Here is a 22,191-nt window from a genome sequence, read left to right as displayed (position 1 = left end):
AACTTAAAAATGTAAGTGCAAAATTTTTTTTTACATTGTATAAGCTAAAGAGGTAAGAGTTAGCTATACAGTTTAGGCTATTAACCGTTATATATTAGCCGAGAAAGCTTGGCTTTTTAAATTTTGGGATTTCAACATAATTTTGCCAAATAAAGACACAATGACAGTAAACCGACAAATTTTAAGTATTCTCTTTGCAAAAATAATTTACATTTATTAATGAAACCGTTTACTTATCAATAGTATTTTCCTAATGTCATGTAACAGTTGTTTTTTGCTAATAAATGATCCTGAACTGTGATCCATCAATGAAATTGTTTGTATGTGCCTTTGGAAATAAAACCAGCTTACTGTCAGAACACAATTTAAATGTTGCAGTTGTTTACCATATTAATGGTCCGAATTCTGTGGGTTGAGCGTGATTTAACCATTAGTTAATTTTTATTCTTTGTTTTAACAGTAATAAATTACACTGGGGCGGACAACCTCTAAGGTTTTTCTCCGTAATAATGGTTTATCGCCGTTGATAATTAATCACCGAACTTGTTTTATAAAATTCATTTTTTACCATCTTGTGGTAAATAATGAAGTCAGTCATTGCTCCCCAAGCCAAAGCTCTCACTCTCTCACTCATCCGCTCTAGCCTGCAGGGTAAGTCAACATAGCTCAGCACAACTTGAAATAACAAAACTGAAAAATGCTAATTTAATCTAAACAATCAGGAATCCCTCTCTATGGTCTCATAATAAAAATATGAACACTCAGTGCTGTGGCCTTTCCGTAATGTTCACTTACTTTTTTATTATTCAGGGGTTAAAGACAACTCGTTAGATGAGTTAAAACAATATGGCAGTCATCCTATGCATTCCACCCTGACCAGTTTACATTTCTTTACTCGCACATTCCCATCACTCTCTTCAAAGGTCATGTTTTATCTCAGTCCATTGACAAAAATTGACGGTTGAAAGTCACCAATGGCAACAATGCAACTGAAGTTTTTTGTACTTGCACTAGACAGTGCAGGAGTTTGTCGTACCCGTGTTACGCACAGAGGGTGAGACTGTTTAGCCAGTTTGTTTAGTCCTGGAATCCTGCACGAGTGTCAGTCAGGGTTGTCATAGCGCCTTTGCCTCTCATCCTCCCCTTCAGCCCTTGATTGGTCGTACACCGACAATCCTTTCAACAGCTTATGAATATTTCAATCAGCAAAGACCTCACCAGACACATTTTCAGACTGTATTGTATTGCTTTCCGCTAAACGTTTGAAAGGCTTCTTTCATGTCACGTGAAGCATTATATTAGACAATTAACTATTAGGTTTGTTTTGTAATCTCATGAACCATCCTCTTATTTGCAGGCTTGCATTTGATGTTTGAGTCTGGCCTTGAATGTAAATGGTGAGACTTTGCCTAGGGGGCTTGTCATGTGTGCACCCTGTAATTTTCAGTTTACGATAAGCAGGCGATACGACGGTCGTCTTGGACTCGTACGGAAACCTAGAGCGTTGGTGCCGCTTTTACTGTATGGAAATTAGTGCTTAGTGATGCGTGAATTTCATTTAATAGCCTTGATTTGTTGAGCAAAGGCGTCCAATAAGAAAGGTTACCAAAATAAAGCGAGTATTATTATTTGATTGGTCATGTGATTCCAATGTGTTGGCCCCCAACTGGTTTAACGTAAAATAAAACATGCTACTGATGTAACTAGAGTTTTCATTTTTATGCCATAATTTTTAACATAATTTTCGAAGAGTACTACTATATGTGTCAAACTTTATTAATGAGAAGAAAATGGCAAGAGTTCAGCTTTGTGTGTTCAAAACATACCGTTCCAAAACACCAGGGAAAACAGTCTGCTTATGGTCAACCGCCTTTAAAATCAAGCTAGCACCTTGGCCCGGTCCACCCGCAGCCCCTGTGCAGTGTTACCGAGCTCCACGCTCCTGTCTTCAGCCTGATTGCACGCAGTCAGCTAAAGATAACCATGTGACATTTGACTTGACTTTCCATAGGAATTAATTCTAAACAGATGTGTGTGCGTGAGCAAGTGTGTTTTCACTTTCCTCTCCGTTTCAATGGTGGCTTTAAGATTAAGGTGTTTGTAATGTTTCCTCCTGTCATAACTCTACATGCGTGCCGTGCCGCCTTGAGAAAATATACTTGCTTCATGTTGGTTTGCAAATTTTCCATGCAGATCAAAGTGCTGGGGTGTTAAAGTAGATTAATTTCCGTCTTTTGCACCTTTTTTAAGCTGTTCCCACAAACACCATTTTTAATTTTTTTTAATGCAACACTTCTCCCTCAAACATCCTATTAGGATGGACCATAGACTGTGTTAATCAAGCAAATAATATAGGATGTCGAAAACGAGTCCTCGAACAGGCCGGTTTTTAACTCGAACGTTCGAAGGCCAACGACTTTTTCTCTTCGGTGTGTTTGTCTTTGTTTTACCTTTCTTGACCCTGTATTAAATGCATGGCCGTGATATGCACGTCCAGTAAATGCATTTGTATTGACTGCGAAGCCAACGTCCGTATCAATGCTGTCAGCTCATAGGTAAATGGCATTCAAAGCTCTTCATTTGAATAGAATAGGGTCTGGGGAGTCTGTGCGGTGGATTTTGACGTGCAATGCACTCTATGTGGGGAGGTTTTCTGTCCGCCTTTTTTTTGGTGGTTTATATGTGCTCAAAACAGCACCTCGATCCCGAAAGCAACGGTCCGTGACCACGGGGTTGGGGTGAAAGTGCTTTCCAAGTCAAATCAGCTGCAGTGCCAGACGGACTGTTTGCACTGCTACATGTGGGGACACTGAGTATATCGTAACATTTTGCCGCAGATGTGTGTTTTTGCGTACTAGTTGGAATCGTGCATGTACAGGTGTCCTGTTGAATTTGCAACATGGTGTTTGCCTTATTTTAGTTTTAGCACACCACAGAAAGAAGGTAGGGAGTGTTCAGTTGCTAAGCTTTGCCCTAATGTGACATGCAGCACACAGTGATTCAGGCTTTTCTTTTCTATCTTAAGCTTATCTTTCACACATCAGCTCTTGTTTTAGGCAATGCTCAATGCCGGGAGCCTTTAGGAATGTGCGTGCTTTCGACCCCACCTGAGGGAACAGGCTTACAGTGGTGGATGTGTTTGTATGTTATGCTACGGCACACTTGTTTGTGCGTTTTCCCCAGCCTGGTACAGTACATTCAAGTAAGAAAAATCAAAACTTGATTGCAATTAATCAAAAGCAAAAAAAGTTTTTAGTTTCCATTACGAAAGATAACATGAAATGAAAATACAGTTTAGCTTGTTCTAAGTCTTTGTAATGGCAGAGACTTTTAATAATACGCAGATGTTTGACAAAGGTCAAGGGGGGCAACAATACAAAAAATATATATTTTTGTATATTTTCTGCTATATTAATAAATATATGAAGAGTTTTGTTGCAAAACGAGATAACCACCGTTTTTTTATTGTTCAGAAATCTCGTTTTTTGGTTGTGCATTCCAATTAATTTCAATGCAACTGCAGTTGGTTTGTTTTGATTTAAACCTTTATAACTTAAAAAATACAGCTAAGTAGCACTATAAAACAAAATAATAACATGATAACATAATAATAAACATGTTTTGACAAAAATTTAAAAAAATTGATTTATCTCGTTTTGCAACTAAACTCTTCATATAATAACTAATTTAAAATAAGATTATTTTTTTAATGTAACAAAAATTACCATATTTGATTTAATATTTTTTTCATACGGATAATATTTATGATGAAATAAACTTTAGATGTATATTTTTTATGGATGCACGATATATCGGCCAACATATCGTTATCGGCCGAAAACTGCTTATTTTTAATATTATCGGTTATCGGTCTGATAGCAAAATTAGGCCGATAAATGACAGCCGATAAATGATGTATTATTTTGGTTTGTTGAACCACTTCACTTGCTCATTGCTGGACATGTGGAGTTTTGATTGGTGCTTTCTGTGACATAGCACAAAGATGACACGTGTTGCGGCCTTAAGAAGAGTATGCTAGTCTTGCGCAAAGACAAGATGTCCGCGGTCTGGGAGTTTTTCATTGTGAAAATAATATGAATATTTATCGGCCTATATATATATATATATATATATATATATATATATATATATATATATATATATATATATATATATCGGTTATCGGCCCCCAAATATAAAGAGTTATCGGTATCGGCCAAAATTTCCATATCGGTGCGTCCCTAATATTTTTATATAAGTGGAGGCAGTGATATTTATAAGACTTCTATGGAATTATCATTAACCAACATTTAATCAGTTTTGGTTAAAAAAAGATTAAAAATAAATAAATAAAAGGAAACTATACTGCACAGGGGTTTTACACGTCTCTTTTAATAAGATACATTCAATTTCATTGTGCAATGTCTGGAAGTGTGCAGCTTCACTGATCATTAATGTTGCATGAATGAGTGCTCCTGCTGTCAGAATGTGCAACAATGTCCCACATGGTGCCTCTTCTCTGCCCGTGTCCGTGTCAGTTGCACTTCATTCAACGTACCTTACAGTCTAATAAATAAACATAATAACTTTTCCCAAGAGCTCTGGCATACGTTATTAGTGAAGTGAAACTGTATCCAAAAAGACAAATAGGTGATTTTTATCAAAAATGTTTAAAAAAAAAAAGAAACAAAGCAGAACATCTAAACATTAGCACTTTATAACACCCTGAAAAACATTTAAATGCAAACTGGTCGGTCGTTTTACATGAGATTGCTTATTCAATCATTTTCTTGAAAACATACAATATATTCACAGAGAGAAGCACCGCAATTTATCTCAGACTAGTGATGAAGCAAGTTCATGAGGAATGCCCACCACAATCAGACAATATTCACTGCACACTATCAAGCACCTGAAGATGTTTTTGTTTTTTTTAGTAAATCCTTGGTTCGGATCGGACAGATAGGCCTTTGCATATTCTGACTCTTGCTCTCTTTGTGGGAGATGCTGATTTGGAGCAGGAGAACGTGGGCATTTTTAAAATAGTACATGGCTCATCTGACAAGTCTTTCATAAATATAGTAAAGGCATAACATTAGTCCATCCAGAGAGAGTCGGTCTGGAAAAGTCTGTGCTGCCGTGTGTCACCCGATCTCTCTCTCTTTTCCGTTCTTTCACTTTCTGTCTCTGACCCCCCCTTCTTCGAAAGTCAAAGGGCGGAGGCGGTAACGGGATGGACAGAGTCTCGCGTGGCAGCCATGCTCTTGAAGGCCAATGGGGCGGTAATGTCACAGCTGTGGGGAGAGAGAGCACTGCCACTGGTGGGCGGCTGCCATGTGGGGCCGGTCACATAGGCCGACGTGGTGCCGCTGTACCCCATGTAGGGTGACACTTGGGTGGGAGGGTGGTAAGGATGGATGCTGGGAGCTGTGACATAACTGTTCACTGTGGGCAATCCATTCGGCGTCTGAAAATAAAGAGAAATGAGAATATAACTTGTGCAGAATAGATAAATCACACATGGCCATAGGGATGAACATAAAGTTGTCAGGGTAGCAAGGGTAAAGAAGCGAGATGAAGGACTTTTTTGACCAGAAAACAGAACCTGTAGAGAAAAAGCTATATCAAAAGAAATGCACCAGCAGGAACGCCTGTATCCTTTTGGCAGAATGTCAATATCAGCTCAGGACAAGAGGAATTCACCAAGCTTTTTCAACATAAATGAAAAAAATGAAGCAGGGTGGTCTCTGACTACTGTAAATCTTTTCCACAGATGAAATCCCTTTTGTTCCAGAGTTTAGGATTTGGCCATGATCATTATTTTTCTTGATTGTTGACCCTTAGCCCTTGGTAAACATAGATATATATATTTTGCATACAATATATATAAATAAATGTATTAATCAATATGGAATATATAATAAAAGATGTATTATATTATATGAATACTATATAATAAACGTTTCTAATACATTCAAATAAATAGTAGAAAACAGTACATTTCTCTAAAAATCTGTATCTGATTGTTGTGTCATTCAGCAACTAATGAAACACATTTACACAGTAAAAAAATCATCTCAGGGATAAACAGCAGAGGTGTGAGGTCAAATCTCATGCATAATGAACAAAAACTTTAAAAACGTCCATTTATGTGGATCACTAATGTAAAACTGGCAGGAGTTTAAATAATTTGACAATATTGTAATCTCTTTATCCTCATTTAGTTACCAGCCAGAAAATGCCTCTAGATTTTTTAAATATAGACCATCAATATTGCTTTAAGTTCTGTTAGTTTCGCTTAGTACATCAGTTCAGTTATTATACTCAGATCATTGTTAGTGTGATAATTACCAATAAGGATCTTAAACACCCCTATGCTAGGAAGAGGCATTTGTCTTTAAAAAAAATGGTACGATAATCTAATATTTGAAAAATTTTTGTCATTACATTGAATTAACAATGAAATCAATTTTAAAATATCCATAGGAACAACCAATGTATTGGTAACACAAACAGAATTGACAAGGACAGGCAAGCAAAAACACTCGAGACACGGCCTGTATAACAAAATACAGCGAAATCGTATGAACTCTATTGTTTTTAATTATTCATTAATTCCACGAAAACATTATTATAATTAGTATAATAAATCGGTGTTGTTGCCTTCCTACGTCATCGCACTATGTCCTGAAAAATCAATTCATAAAATGAATACACAAAAGCTTTTCTGAAACCTGTTGCTCAACTTTACAAAATGCAGAGGTCAGCAAATGGTTGAATATTCTATTTTTATTTACTTCGGATAAAAACTTTTTTTTTCAGAAATAAAACTGCAATATGTTCAATATTTAATTTATAAATACAACAATATGAACCTTAAATTACTGTTCAACACTGTGAAAAGTATTCAATGTATGTGATAGATACGTAATGCAAGCTATAATTCAGTTAGGAGAGATCCATACGTAAATACCTAACATAGACTTTGTGTTGTTCACGTTCGGTAATCAAACATTTGTTAATGCATCGCTCTTTGGTATACGAACAACGGCATTAAACCACAATAATTCATCTATGTTCTGTCCTCAGTTATTGCATAATCCAGTCTGACTCATATATGATCATTTATCTAAGATGACAGACGCAAACATTCAGCAGTCAATGCTATTCATTGTATTTCTAAAGGTTACAATCTCCATTTCTTAAGTTAGCGTAGCTTGCTTAGTTTTTGAGTATCCGTCAGTACATGCATAAAAGCCATGTTTCGGCATCGGTAATAAAGATTTATTCCATCGTTTTTCACGATGCATAAACTTCTAAGACCCCACAATACGTGATTAGTCAATCTGTTTGTTGCTGCCCAGCGGCGCGCAAATAAATAATTCGAAAGGCTGCACCGAATGGCACGCGCGTTGTCTGTTCACGCTCTTCCCCTTTTGAAGCACACCAGAAACCCAAACACTTGGGATGAGTTTCTTGACAAATGTAAGAACCTTTGTCTGGATGTCACGGTGCTTAAGTGTGCAACACAAATGTGTAGAACAACCAGCCATGAGTCACCCTTTGGAGCACGGAGTTGCTACACATAACTATAATAACAAAGATTAATAATAACAACGATTTAATAATATCATTTTTAGCACGGATTTTTTCTTGTCTAAGATATGCGGAGCTTTATTTGTACAGATTTTGCAATCCATAAAGCTTAAGGTTCTGGTGAATATTATCTGGTCGAATTAAAAGAACTGTAATAAGTACGTGCTTGTAAAAACTGTATATATGGTTAGACTGGTAGCTTCAAATAAATCAATTGTTTTAATATCCAACGATAACTGCTTAGTTCAACATTGATTTAATTTTTATATATTGTGTATTCTATATTTTAACAAAGGATGCAAGTTTACTCTTAAAGCTAAAGATTGCTAAAAGATTCTTTCTCATGCTACATGCCTCTTTTTGTTGCACAAAAGGTTCTTTGTATTGTTAAAAGGTTTTTCAGACTACAAAAAAAGGTAAGTAAGAAAGGTTTGTTTAAAAAAAATGGCTTGAAGGTTTTGGCAACCTTAAAACGATTCTTTTATATCACTGAGAAAAACCCTTTCTGGCACCTTTATTTTTAAAAGCTTTTAAAATTGAGATGTGAGCAAAAAGTAGCCTATACGTTGATTTGATTTGAATAAAATACTAACAGTTGATTTAGTAAAAAAAATATTTTTTTTTCTTCGTGGTATACTCATTTTAGACATACGTGGTAAAGTCGAGAAAATACTTTTAAAAAAAAAATATTAATAGTTGGTTGTGTCCTTTTATAAATTATATTGTTCAGTATAAAGTAAAAAAATGTAACAATTTATACTTAAAATACGTTCGTATATAGAGCTTTAGCAGACGTTTCTTATTAAAAACCAAGAGAAAAAAAAACAATTCCTTAATTGATAAACGTAAAGAGATGCAAAATATTTTAAGTTAATTTAAGATAAATTACGATTTTTCGCAGAATTATGTTCAGTGTCAAGTTCAAATATTGCATAGGCCCTGTGCGTGTATAGTTTAGTTCGGCCATTGCAAGCCTATCCTTTACATTCTTCAAAATGGATTACGTTGTCAATGCTACACATTAACAGTGCGACAATTGACGCACATAACTGTTTTTTTTTTTTTTAATAAACTCGAAAAATATGCGACAGTATTATTAATTATTTCTGTACATTACAAAAAAAATGAAATCCAATTCTTAAGCTCTCAGTGATTCACATTCTTTGCCTAGTTCACATCATGCCAAAGAGACAAACTCCATGAAAGATATAAAGTTCTCTACTATACTGTACTCACGAACATAATTGACCAAAAATGTATTTAATCTCTTCTTGAAAATGATTACTAATTATATATGAATCCGTTTTTTCTGCTTCCACATTGGATTTGATTGTTTCTCACTGTTAACATGGGATGCTTTTTACCTGTGAGTATTTTGCTTCAGGTTCTAAGTGAGGCTTATCCACACCATTGACTAGTGGAGAACTCGCTGGCGAAAAATTACTCCTGTTAATAGCACTCCATTCTTCTAGTTTGGCACTGGGAAAGGAAGGACTGTCACTAACTGGGGGGCAAAACAGAGACATGGAAGACTGGAGTCAGATAGGAGAAGCGTGGGCTACAGAACTGCCACAGCAGATTTGTTTTCTGTATATCTTGCTGTCCTGCCAACCATCTCAAACCCACCAGACTCGCTAAATAACACCGGCGTCTAGATAATACAATCGTGTACATTCTGCTGCGTCATACGGCTCGGACTCATTTTCCATAATCACTTTATGATCATGATGGCTTATTATGTTATAAATAAAGTAAAAAAGATAATGAGTTCCCTAATGAGTTACATATATAGTAAAATGCGCATTTCCTGTCCAAACGACAATGCAGACATCAGAAATCGTAATTTGCATGGCAAATTCATCAAATAAAGCTCCCAATGTCATAGAGTCCTTTGTGCAATGACAAGGAACATTTACCAAGCGTCTTCCTGTGAGGACAAATTAGATTTACTTTAACCGTTTCCCCTTTGTGCCTGATGGATATTATATTATACACGGTTCCTAAAGTTTGAAATTGGAAAAGCAAGCCCACCAGTGTTGTAACTCGATAGGGCCACAAAGTAGATTTGTACCATACCTTCACGAAATCCACGTATTTGTTGCAATGTATAAGCCTGTGCTCATCATAACGATGGACATGTTTTAGTCTGTTTTTCATAGTTCAACTAATGGACACTGATTGTACAATATACATTTAAGAGGGCTCTTTTTTAAAAGGTCGATAACGGTAAACAAAGCTACAGTTACAGAAGACCAAATTCAATTAAAAAACCTAGCATGAAGAACAGATGATTTCTCATAACCCATCACAATGTGTGCGTGCGTGCGTGCGTGTGTGTGTGTGAGAGAGAGAGAGAGAGAGAGAGAGAGAGAGAGAGAGAGAGACAGGATGATAAAGAGGGTGGGAGTATAGGCCCATTGGTTGTAACTAGATTCGTAATGATGACAAACTGTTCACTGGCTAGTGGCATACTCCCCTCCACTACGTTTTGAAGATACTTTTGTGTAGTTACTTTATAAAACATGCAAATGGTTAAAAAGTTCCCGGCTACACCTTTTTGAATACTTCATACATTTATTTCCGATTTCTAAATTAACATCTGCTAATCTTTTCAAATACATTAATCGTTTATAAAGACCGCTAAAACCCAATATCCTCCCATACGTTTGAAGCATTATTATCCGCGTTGCCTTTGAAAATGAGCTAAAACCCTGCTTAAATATGGACAGGCTGTGGCCTTTACACGTCACTGTACTAAGCCCACTCAAACTAAACGGGTAGGCTACCTAAAAATACTGCAAATTTATTTTGATTAAAAAAATATATGTTTAGTCGGTTTTTATTAAGAAACATTTTTTAAAACGTTTCGCGTTGATTCAAACTGATGTGTTGCCTAAAATGGTTATTGAAAATCACAACATTGCTGTATAAATATACTTTTTGTTGGTGAAAATTATTTTGTAATAAATTAAACACATTGAAAAAAATATTTTTTTAAATTATGGCCTAGTCATGCTAGTACACTGCTAGCACCTTTTTATGATTTTCCCCTCTAGTGCGCCGACTCCTCGTTGTCCAAAATATTTTACATCCGCTGCGTAATTATTACAAAAGCCTTTAACCATCTGTTTCAATGCAAACGTTTAAATCACTGGAGCTCTGCACAACTCTTGAAAACAAGCACGTCATTTATGTAATCCCACCTTACTGTAACACTTTGTTTCCTGTTACTTTGTTTTGATAAATAAAATATTTGAGTCCAATGAGAGGGTCAACCATTATTATTTATTTTCAACATCTTAGTATGCTTAAATTTTTATAAACTCACTCACTCTAGCTTTCATTTATTTTGTTAAACAAAAACATCCACACAATCGCTCTTTTGCTAGGCCGAACAGTGCATTTTCGCATGAATAGTGCTTTTTCGCTATTCATATAAATGAATAGCATGCATGCCCCCCACACACACACATTTATACGTTGTATCATATATGTTATCACCAAAAGCAAAGAGGGTGCTTACTTTGCTGCTCCGTTATTGATCGAATGCCAAGAATATCTGTAACAGAATGAGACGAAGGCCATATCCTATGCATTGCCATGTGTCCAGGAAGAGTGGGCATGCCAGGCGTAGTTGGTACTTTAGTCCCAGTGCCGATCGGTGTAGGATACGAGTACAGGTGGTTGTACGGTATGGTCGGCTGCGGCTGGGGATGAGGGTTCTGTTTGCTCGACTCGTACTGGTTTTGTTGGGACAGATTTCCGATTTTGTTGCGGAGAATCCTACTGATGGAGCTGACAGATGGTAGATTAAATTTATCACACACACCGTCGGCAAGCAGTCTATCTCGAATCTCCCATGCGAAAATGCCAGGGTCCCGTTGCTTGTAAGTCCGAATGTGCTTGACTACGGTTGGGGTCGTGACCCTTGGCTTACTACCGCCGATTGCGCCCGGGAGTATTGAGCCAGTCTCGTTGTACCGGGCCAGAATCTTGCTCACACAGCCGTGAGAGACACGGAGCTGCCTGCTGATGTCGCAAGGCCTGATGCCCAGCTGGGCCAGCTCTACTATCCGAAGCCTGATGGCATTGGGCAGGGGTCTTCCGTTCACAAAAACACCTCCTAGCTGGTTTACCTCCCCAAAGGCTGGCTCTAATGATGCAGATACATTAAGAAAATTGAATTACAGACATTGAAAAAATCATCATCTTTTTTACAAGGCCATCAACTTCGTCCGAAACATAAAGCTTATTTTAAAACGCCCCTCATGCGGAATTTTTGAAACAAAGACATTAGATTATTTTTATTAAGTTTATTTGTTTATATTTGAAAGGTAAATGTTTTGAATCAAATGTTTCAGTTTTGTGTTTCAGTTGTATGCAGTGAATGTAACATTTTTAACACACTCAGTCCGCATATTATAGAAACAGAATATCACATGTCTTCTGCACTCTTTACCACACAGATTATAACAAACAGAAATTTACATACAACAAATTTGGACGAGATCAAGTTCATTCGCGGCAAAGTGCCATTCGCGGAGCGCTAAAAAGTAGCCTATAGCAACTTTTTTGTTCACCTAAATGACCGAAAAGACAAATGTAATAACTCGAGTCGAGATCTGAAGCATGCATTACTAAATAGTCTAACCGTTTTCTCTAAATACATTTGTGCATCCGTTCCCATGTGGGAAAAACGTGAAAAACAGATCGGAGCTCTTACCCATTGCGTTTAGCCTCCCGATTATAAAAGAAACTTCAGAATGGTGCCCTGCCGTAATCTGTTCTGAGTCCAGTTTAGCTGCTTTATTGCACCGAAGCAGATAAAAAATTAAGCGTCCGAGACGGATGCGATAGCGATTAGTTGTAAGAGAGGAAAATTCGCCTTCTGTTTCCTGATGGCTAGGAACACAGGCTTACATTTCAATCCCAGAAAATTATGGGTTGGACTTTTACACATCTATCCAAGGCGAGGTCTTGCCGGCCAATCAAATTGCGAGTTTCTCCTATGTTGCTATTTAATTGGCTGACAAGTTTGACATGACAGGCGTTCGCACTGGCGCAAGTTTCTCCTGTCGCTTTTGAACTACAGTAAAGTTTTGCCCGAATGTTGGTTTTCATTTTAGCCAGATCTAAGCATGGTAAGTTTTTGCAACATTGCGTTGTAATTTTGTTTCATAAGCATACTTATAATTGTTTCCTCGACCAAGGGAGAAATTCGGTTAACACTGTTTATTTTTATTTAGCCACATGCCTTATGATTATGTCTGATTTTATATGAATTGCATTTCAAATTTTAATGATTTATAATTTCATGTATTGCTTGAAAGTATCGTTTTATTTTTTTAAAGATACATTTTAGTGGTATCATTTCTAGGCATTGCATGCTGTTTTCAATCTTTAATAAATTAATACGTGATAAAGCAGACAGCACAATCCCATATGTCACTTTCTTTAAATTATAATGTCATTTAAATGTTTGTTTTTAAAAATAACTAAAGCATAAGTGTGAAGTGTTCATATTTTATATCCCCAAAAACGATATTATCTGAGCTGATTCGTTGACTTTTTGTCTCAATTGATTATTTCATACAAAATATGTAAAAATGTTTCGACAGCTCTACGTAATACCGAGGTCATAAAATGTGATACTTTTGTTTTCGTAAGATTATGATTTCATGACTGTCAACATAAATAATTAAGATTGCTATTTTTTGTTAGGTGTAAACATTACTCAGACAACAGATTACAATAAACATATTCTTTAATACTTGGCATTGGACATTTGTCTTCCAGTATGTTTGAAATATTTATTCGATCAATTCTGTTTTCTAATTGGTCAGAATAGCGTAACAACAAAGGTATAACAAATTATTGTTTTTGTGTTGATATGTGGGCTATGTTAATTTATATACTGCATTTTATATTGTATTAAATATTTTTATCAGTCATACACGATTTGAAAGTTAATGGTCAGGTGCATTGTGGTATTGTTTAGTTGGGGTCAGGCCTGTTTGAACAGTGACAGCCATTGCAGAGATACTGGCGAGGTGTGTGTGTCATTGTTTCCTGTTTACTTGAGACGTTTAAGCTCTTTCATAGGTTTCCTAAGGTTTACTCTTACCATATTTCTATCTCAAATCTTTATAAATACTTATCTTTCTGATTAGTTTAGATCTCCTTGCAAATCCGTGTATCCGTTTCACAAAAGTGACCAAAGAAACGAATTTTATATCGAATTTCAAGCATTTGTACAGAACCTCGTCCCATTAAGTAATTAATTCAAAGTGTTTATATTCAGTTTTGAGCTTATATCTAAAGTGCTAAGCAATTTTCACAAGATGTTTCATTTGGCCCATCCTTTGTATTTGTATTGCCACTCGCAAAGAATATTAACAATTCGTTGAGATACCCTAAATAGAAACTAACAATGTGTAAGGGATACGTGCATTGTTAGTTATTCAAACAGATATTTGCATTCCCTAAGCAGCAGCTTACTTTTGTACGAACTACTGCACAGTAAACACTTTTCAGGAGAGTGATGGAGACGAGAACAAACGTTGAGAAGGGAAACCCAAAAGAAAGTGATTTAAGCCTGGTCGCGTGCTGTGCTTAGGTGAAGTGTTTGTCGAATCACATACTGAAAGGGCGAAAAGCCGATGCTTCAGCCAAATTAATCCTCCGGAGTATATATATAAACGTATGTTAATGTAGAAATAGTTTGTTCGTTGGATTCAGTCTTTGCTATTAAAGCAAAAGGAGAGCATAAATCTAGCACTGTAACTGACCACTGAAAGCTGGAAAAAGGGGTGCGTTAATGAGGTGTGAAGACTATATGAAAGGCAGCATGCTCTTTCTTGCTACACGTTTGGCCTTTGCATGCGAGAGACTCGCAGCATCCTTTATAATTTTACAATGCAAGACATCATAACGTTGTTGGTGCGTCAGCAAAAAAAAAGATTTTATAAAACTGAACACAAACACATAATTTTGTAAAAAATAAATTACAATTATATATATAAATTAAATCTGTAAGTTAATATAAAATATATAAAATGTGATAAACTATTGTGATATGCTCTGTATTGCAATCATATGTATATTGTGTTGACGCACGTTTGAATTGAATACTTGAGCCGAAGTAAGATGAAGCTATTAACCAGTATGAAAGCAGTAGTTCCCCATTCTTGTTTTGTGTAATTATGTTTGTATTATATTGACTGCCAACATCATAGATATGGAAAATGTATTAAAGAAATGCATAATTCCTGCTATCAGTTATCATTGAAGTCTTATCTATTTGGTAAAGTCAGATTTAATTTATTTGTTCTTTATTTGAACTATACGTGATTGCTATGCTAAATTGTGTTGTAGTCTACTCTGCTGGAAAAGATAAACTTCTTTTGCATGACTGTATCTCAGATAAAAATGCAGTTTACATTGAGTCCATCACCCACTAGCTCGAGCTGCATTTTTTTGCAATGAAGAATATGTCTGGTCAGTCAGATCGGAGCACTGATTATGGAATAATAGTGTTTATTGTATGGCATCCAGTTTATTTCTTTTAAAGACAGAATTACAAACGCGAGATGGTTCACAGCAAATCATAAATACGTTGCGTTTTTTAAAGCAACCCATGATGATGCAACTGACCAGCAAGCGCCTTTAATGCGTATTAGAATTAAGTTTGGATCGTGTATCTATTTTGTTTACGGTTTCTGTTTCAGCAGTTAAGAACCACATAAATACATTTCGTAAAAATCGTTTATATTTTTGTATGATAGAAATTCGCTAACAGGGCTACTTAAACTTTATACTCTAGGAAAAAATTCACATGGTAGTTTCTTTTTCTGAATAGGCACTTAAAAGCAAGTTAATTATGCATCAATAGCGCCAATTTAGACAATAGCTTTTCATTTAAACACAACAAATACAAATCAGCAAAAGTACACTTTAAAACGTTTTGTTTCGGTCATCATAATGTATATAAATATTTTTTAGCAAACACTTGTCATCGCACAAGACAACATTCCCTTGCAACAACCAGCACCGGTTACCTTTATGCAAACCATTATCAGTAGTAGTCAGTGACTGTAGTAATAATTAGTTGCTTCCAGTATTACAGATTTAGGTTTTGCTGTTCTTCAAATTTTTAAGATGATTTTGATAAATATTAAAGGATTACATCTGATCCTTAACCATATTAATTAGCTATTTTATTAGCGAAAATATGCAAAAGAATCACAAATGCCTGCTAATTTCCTGCTAATGTATTTTCTGCCAAAATAGTTGGAAATATTTAAAATGAACATATTTATAAAGCATATTCTTCATATTAACAATATCATAATAATTATATAGTAATAATGATACTAATAATAATAATAGTGAACTATTTCAGAGGTTTTAAAACGTCAATGTCACAAACGCATAAAGTTTTACTAATATGTTCGCAGAAAGTCAAAGTCAGAAGTTTTTGACTCATTACACATCTCAATTGCCATGCGTGCATTAGCCTTTCATCTTGAATGCATCTGACCCTCTGATTCCGACATTAAGAATAGTTTATCTAATTTCAAGAAGCTGGTTTTCAAATTTTTTGGACAAAAAAAAATAAGAGAACACTGAATAAGGAAATTATCTCAATCATCCCCTCTTCTCTGTGTTCTTTATAGTAAGGCCGATGTCATCAATCATGGATACAACCGACGGTGGGAGGCCACGATGTGCAGATATTTCTTAAACGTGATGGATGAATGCCAAAGAAAATAGGTGATTCTCTAGCGAACATTTAACGAATGGTCACTTAATAAACATTATTTATTTTCGGGTGAGAAAATATAAATTATATATTTCTTTTGAGCTAACTTTGATTGGACGTCATAATTTATTCGTTAGTTTGTGCCTTCCATTCGATACATTTAAACAAGGTCACTGCCATTAACTCCTTCAATGCTTTAGACAAAATCAATTATTTCTGCGTGTCATATTAAGAAGTGGACCCCCTTGTGTCCCATCTCATGTTAACCGTCCTAAACATGGTCAAGCATATCTTAATACACACCTTTTAACAGAATGTTGGTACATGTGAAAAAATGAGCTTTCAAGTAGGATACAGTCCAGCATTACCATTGGAAACAGATCGATAGTATTTTACAAAGAACAAAAAATGTTCTTCATTTTAATTTCGTTAAATATTCTTAGTCATTCTAATAGAATTGTGTTTATTGCAGTTGGCTTGGCCTTTGAAATTTTAGATTGACGAAGATAGGGACTCTATTAATCTTCCAAATGTTAACATGCACAGAAAAGGATTGATTAATGGGTGGAATGCCAAAGTCATTGCCCAAGAAAGTCATAAGTTGCAGTCTGTTCGGGGGAAAGGGTAAAGTTAAAGATGAACCAAATCACTTAGTGATGATGTACTACTTTATATGGTAACAAGTAGAGAGTCACGGATATTTGTTTCGTTATTGTGAGCAAAAGGTTTTGTTATACGCGCTATATAATAATAATTATATATAATAATAGACGTGATTGGTTAAAATGGCACACGCAGGTATGTTATTGAATAACCTTCACGCCACAACAGTCACTTTTAAATGGCTCATGGGGGGAAAACTGGCATTTGTCCCGTATGAATGAATTAAGGAACGAATGTATTAATAAATGAATGAACGGCTTTTCGGGTAGTTTCTAGTTAGTCAAAATGTTGTTTATTTTTTAATTACTAAGTTTATACATCATAGTTATACCATAATAATTATACCATAATACTGTTTAACAATAATAAGCTAATACTCCCCACAAGAAACTTGAAAAGAAACTGTTTTGCGTTAATTATTGCGTTTCCTTTGATTAATGTTAGTTTCTTATTTAATCAATTAAATCGAATTAATATACTCTTAATTACTCAAATATGCTCTTGTGAATTAGTTAGTTTTTTTTAGTAATTTTACGACTCAAAATACTACACTTCGCGGTCTAACATGGAAAAATGTGGTTGGAAAGAGTTGTTTGTTAGTCCAACCGTGGTAGGACTTTCCAGAAGAGTCACAATGAAGACCTACATGAAAAAAGGCTGGGAAAAGTAGCCCCAGGGTCTATGTGTGTGCTATAGCAGAAATGTAACAAGCAAAATTGATGTTTATACTGTATGTCCTATAGACAAACTTGTGAAAAGTCACGAAATTCGTATGGGAAATAATAGAAATGACGCGATTAAAATAAAAACAAATCTTAAACAAATTAAATGTTGTCTCGGTGGTTATTAAATAACAGCCTACAATTTTTACCTCTGTGTATTTCCATGTTTAGTCTTCCGTGATGATTGTTAGTTTAGACTGGATTGCTATCATAAATCTCCTATTGTCCCAAAGCCTGGATTATGTTACTCTATTAACAGTTATTATTTACAGTTTAAAAGGATCAACTGATAAACCATAACTATTATCTGACAGTGTTTCCAATGGAATTGGCGCTATTAAACTGCTTTGCAAGTTAACACCTTTCAAAGGTTGACTGGTCTTGTAACTTTAGTCCCAAGTAATGAGGACTTTAGTAGGTTAACGATGGGTGTTTGGGGGCCAGTTCGGGACTTAAAGGGACAAAACCAACAATATATACGATCGTTTTAATAATTGATCACATGAGCAGCTCTCGGTTATTTCACCTGGTCTTCATTACATTACATTCTAATTAACATTAATTTTAAATCAATTCAACTGTTTTCATCGCATATGTTAAAAGAATGAACGAGGTTAATTGCATAAAATGATGCACGGGAATAAAAACGGCTGTTGAGTTTGTTGTGGAGGTCGGTTTGGAAAAGTTATTCTTTGTTGTAGTTTGTAAACTTTGAATTACCAATTTCTCTAGACATTTGCCCATTGTAGTACCAATATGGGTTTTAATGAAACGTTTTTATATAGCCTTTCAGTTTACAAGTGTAGGCCTAGTCTGGTTTTTACGTTCTTCTAACTCGGCCATATATATAAATTCTATTCTGTTCTGCTCTGTTCAACATCTTGAAATGCGTCGCACATATAAAGAATTGAATCAAACTTTCCATAACAGTTCCAAGGTTATCTTAATGCGGTTTCTTGTATCTCCAGGGTAAAAGCACCTTTACTCATTTATATAGGGACGTAGCTCCCCCTGCTGTTTATTTTTCCTAGTACATAGAAGAGCTCCCTTACGAACCATAGTTTTATCGAGGTTATAGTAAATGTGTGGTAACAAAAGTATTAGCGTACAATTTGTAAAACCATGGTTTTACCCCAACAATTGTTAGTGTAGTTAAACCGTGGTTACTGCAGCAAACGCATGGTTAATGTGTGGTTAGCGTGGTTTAACTAGCATGTTGTTTTGTTTTTATTCGCAGTAAAACCATGGTTAATTTTAATAAGGGAGGAGAGACCATGCCCGAATGCTGTGCAGGAAGAAGTGAATAAAAATGCGATCCTTTAACGCACTGTCATTTTTATAATTTTTGTGAACTTTTTAGGGCTGTATATTTATTTCAGTGTAAAACTACTGCAGGTTATATAGTATATAACAAAATACAGAGTATTGTTTTGAATATGTTAACCATCAAAAACATGTAAAACGGCTGCCCAATGTTGTTATTTTTTAAATATCACTTTGGTAAAGTGTAAATATCTGGGTAAGATGCGTTACGGTTTAACGTCATGGACTTATACGAGTAGTCAAGGATAAAGTGGGCCGACAAATCCTCATCCTAAACGCGTTTTGTAATGTACAAAGGGGATTTGTCCTGCAGAGGGAGCCAGTAAAAACAAAACAGTGCTGTGGGCTCTTTTAGGTCTCTCCATCTACAGTACATAAGGGTAATCTAGCCAATAAATACTATGCAGCCTTACATCCGCCTTATCGTTCATGCAAATGTCTGATCAGCCACGCAAATATGGTTAAAGGGTTCAGTGGAAAATGTCTGTGAAAACGTTAGGCTCGTAGCACATTATGTCCAGAGCATTTAGAAAAATACATTTTTCATTCAGCGCTTAAATTTTTTTCTTTCTCATCTGTTAATTCATCAGCGTGATGGCGACGGTTTAGTATTGGCGTTTATTTAGCTCCGTTGTATTTAATTGTTAATCAAACTTTGCAATGAAATTTTGCTTTATAATACGCATGCTGCAACGTCTGGAAGCTTGTCCCTAATCAACTTTATTGAGGATATGATTAAACGGGTAATTTTAAAATCATCACAGCTCAACAGTTGCAGTGTCATTACCGTATACGTGGCCATAAACCTTTGTTGGTAAGTATCAGTTTTGAGTAGTTTGTATGTAACCAAGTTTCCTTGGTTAGAGGTTGGGTAATTTTCAGTGTCACTTGACCCAACATTTTAGGTTAAAATAACTTAATGCTGGGTTTGTCCATCAACCCACTATAGTTTTCCTTATAACATAATGTCCCTTAAAGAAGTGTGTTCAGGGTAATTATTTGCAAATATAACGTCAGTCCCTCAAGTTCATACCAAATAATTGACAATAATGCAAAATACTTTGGGGCCAAATGCGCTGTTAACAAACAACTTACGTTTATACTTTAATAAGCTGTTTCTGCCTCACCATAAGCTACGATTTTTAAACTTTCTTAGCTGAAAATCTAACGTGGTGGTACGTGTGTTGCTTTATAAAGTGCTAAATTTCACTTTATAATCGTTTGTCATTTAATCTTAATTCACAGCTTTTTATATTTTTTTTTCAAATACATTTATTTTTTTTCATTTAATTTTATATTACTGTGATTATTCTACCCATTATTTTGTGAAGAACTACGAATGCAGTCATTTGTTTTTCTCTTACAATGTTTCTGTGGTTCAAGATGCATGGAGGGTGAAGACGTTTTTACAGAGGCGTGTGATGACATACATATTGAAACGAAGTTCACAGTGTTGCCAATATTGCGATATGCACAATTAAAGGTGGAAGCTGTACTATTCGAACTGAATAGGGGTGAATGGCCCCGAAGTGATAGAGACAACTATGATGAAGCTTCTCGCCAAGATGCGTACGGTTGACACGCGGTGTGATTATCGTGCAATGGATGGGCCGGGTTCCGCTTTTGCGTGCATATGATAGCCAGTCCTTCGCATTCACTTGTATGGCGAGTCGTTTCGTGTCGTTTTGTTTATTGTTTTCTCATTTGTTTTCTGTTTTTTAAACCGTTTTCGCTTGGGTTTAGTGTTAGATTTCAGATTTGTTTAAGCAGATTATTTAATATACAGGTTTCTCTATGTTTTGTATTTAAGCCATGGTTGCTTGGAGTTGGAGTTGGGGTTAGAGATGAGGTTTGGGTTAGGATGTCATTTTTATAACAAAAAGTTGTTCTAACCCTAAACCTAAGCGACAATGGTAAAAAAACAGAAAACAAATGAGGAAACAATAAATAAAACGACACGAAACGATTCGCCATATAAGTGAATGGGAAGGACTAAGAGCGAGCACCATATTCACGCAAAAGCGGAATTTGGCGTATCTATTGCACGAATATCACACTGCGTGTCATTTGTAGGCTTTTTGGTAAGAATGGGTAGGATTGAAGCAGCTTGTTAATGTAAGCAGTGAGTATTGTCTTCAACAATTATTTCACCACAATCTTATTTGTACTAGCTACGTGGTCATTCCCAAAAATTAAAGTAGGCGAAATTTATTTGTTTATCTATTAGATTCATTTGTGTAGAATTATTATCAATAAGGCATTATCATTTTAAAGTCACGATAAACTATATAAAGCTATAAAGATTGGGTGTACTTTTACAATATTCCTACAGGTGACTGTTGTATGAGTCTGCACGTAGGCCTATACCTACGCTTTTCAGATGATGCTTTTAAGAGTAATTCGATCGATACAATGTTTTGGGAAGAACGGAAAACAACCTTAAAATTAAATTTTTGATGCCACGATTTTATCAAAACATTTTATATGTTGGTGTTTGAATTAAACTACCCATTCTCACCAAGATGTTAACAAATGACAAAAAAAATCTTGAAGTTGTACAGTTGTGTGCTGAAATGCTGTACAACTAGTTTTAACAAGCCAAAATTACACACCCACACATAGGCTATACAAAGATCTGTATGTCTATAGTGTAACACTGGGTTCTCCTTGGGTTTAAGAAATCAAACAACAAGGGTAAATATTTGACACTGAAGAGCTCTTGGGTGCTTGAGAGTGCACAATTTTCCTACTATCCGTGGGTGTCTAATAGATTAAGGAGATACGAGAGGTCATTAGAAACTAAACTGTGTGCCTACACAAGGCTTTATTTATTCTATGAGAGTGTGTGCTTAAATTCAAAGAGCTTGGCAAACATTTAACTCACTTTATACAGGTTAGCAGCGATATGTGGATGATGTCGCACTGAAATGTTACTGGTGTCAAATAACAAATTATAAAAGCTATGTTTTCAATTTTTGTAATAAATTCTGTGCATTAAATTTGTGTGATTCTTTATTATTTTTCGTTTAATATATGACCATATAGGCTACAAATCAAACGTTGCGGTAGTTGGTTTTTAAATGTTAAAAGCTCTTATTAATCAAACTCATCAGGAGGCAATTTGTA

General features: G+C 35.5%; 2 protein-coding genes across 2 annotated transcripts in view; one reads left to right on the top strand and one right to left on the bottom strand.

Moving 5' to 3' along the window:
* Nucleotides 1-16,428, top strand: part of LOC129417592 (mitochondrial 2-oxodicarboxylate carrier) — a 149,680-nt gene extending 133,252 nt beyond the window's left edge. Inside the window, exon 12 of the mRNA XM_055172408.2 lies at nt 16,272-16,428. The gene's annotated coding sequence lies outside the window, so the exon portion shown is untranslated. The remainder of the gene's footprint in view (nt 1-16,271) is intronic.
* Nucleotides 4,373-12,730, bottom strand: LOC129417591 (paired box protein Pax-9). Its single transcript, XM_055172406.2, has 4 exons — nt 12,320-12,730; nt 11,120-11,749; nt 8,961-9,100; nt 4,373-5,467 (listed from the first exon to the last, which is right to left on the bottom strand). The coding sequence occupies exons 1-4, from the start codon at nt 12,321-12,323 to the stop codon at nt 5,210-5,212; spliced, it is 1,032 nt and encodes a 343-aa protein (XP_055028381.1). The 5' UTR covers nt 12,324-12,730; the 3' UTR covers nt 4,373-5,209.
* Nucleotides 16,429-22,191: the final 5,763 nt, after the last annotated feature.

Source organism: Misgurnus anguillicaudatus, chromosome 7, assembly GCF_027580225.2.
Source record: "Misgurnus anguillicaudatus chromosome 7, ASM2758022v2, whole genome shotgun sequence".
NCBI classification, from domain to species: domain Eukaryota; kingdom Metazoa; phylum Chordata; class Actinopteri; order Cypriniformes; family Cobitidae; genus Misgurnus; species Misgurnus anguillicaudatus.
This window is presented reverse-complemented; position numbering and strand designations above follow the sequence as displayed.

What these genes read in the sequence shown, in the direction of transcription:
- LOC129417591 (XM_055172406.2), bottom strand. An exon ending in ATCAATAACGGAGCAGCAAA is followed by an intron (nt 9,101 to 11,119) that starts GTAAGCACCCTC and finishes TTTGCCCCCCAG; the next exon opens with TTAGTGACAGTCCTTCCTTT. An exon ending in CTGAAGCAAAATACTCACAG is followed by an intron (nt 5,468 to 8,960) that starts GTAAAAAGCATC and finishes CTTTATTTTCAG; the next exon opens with ACGCCGAATGGATTGCCCAC.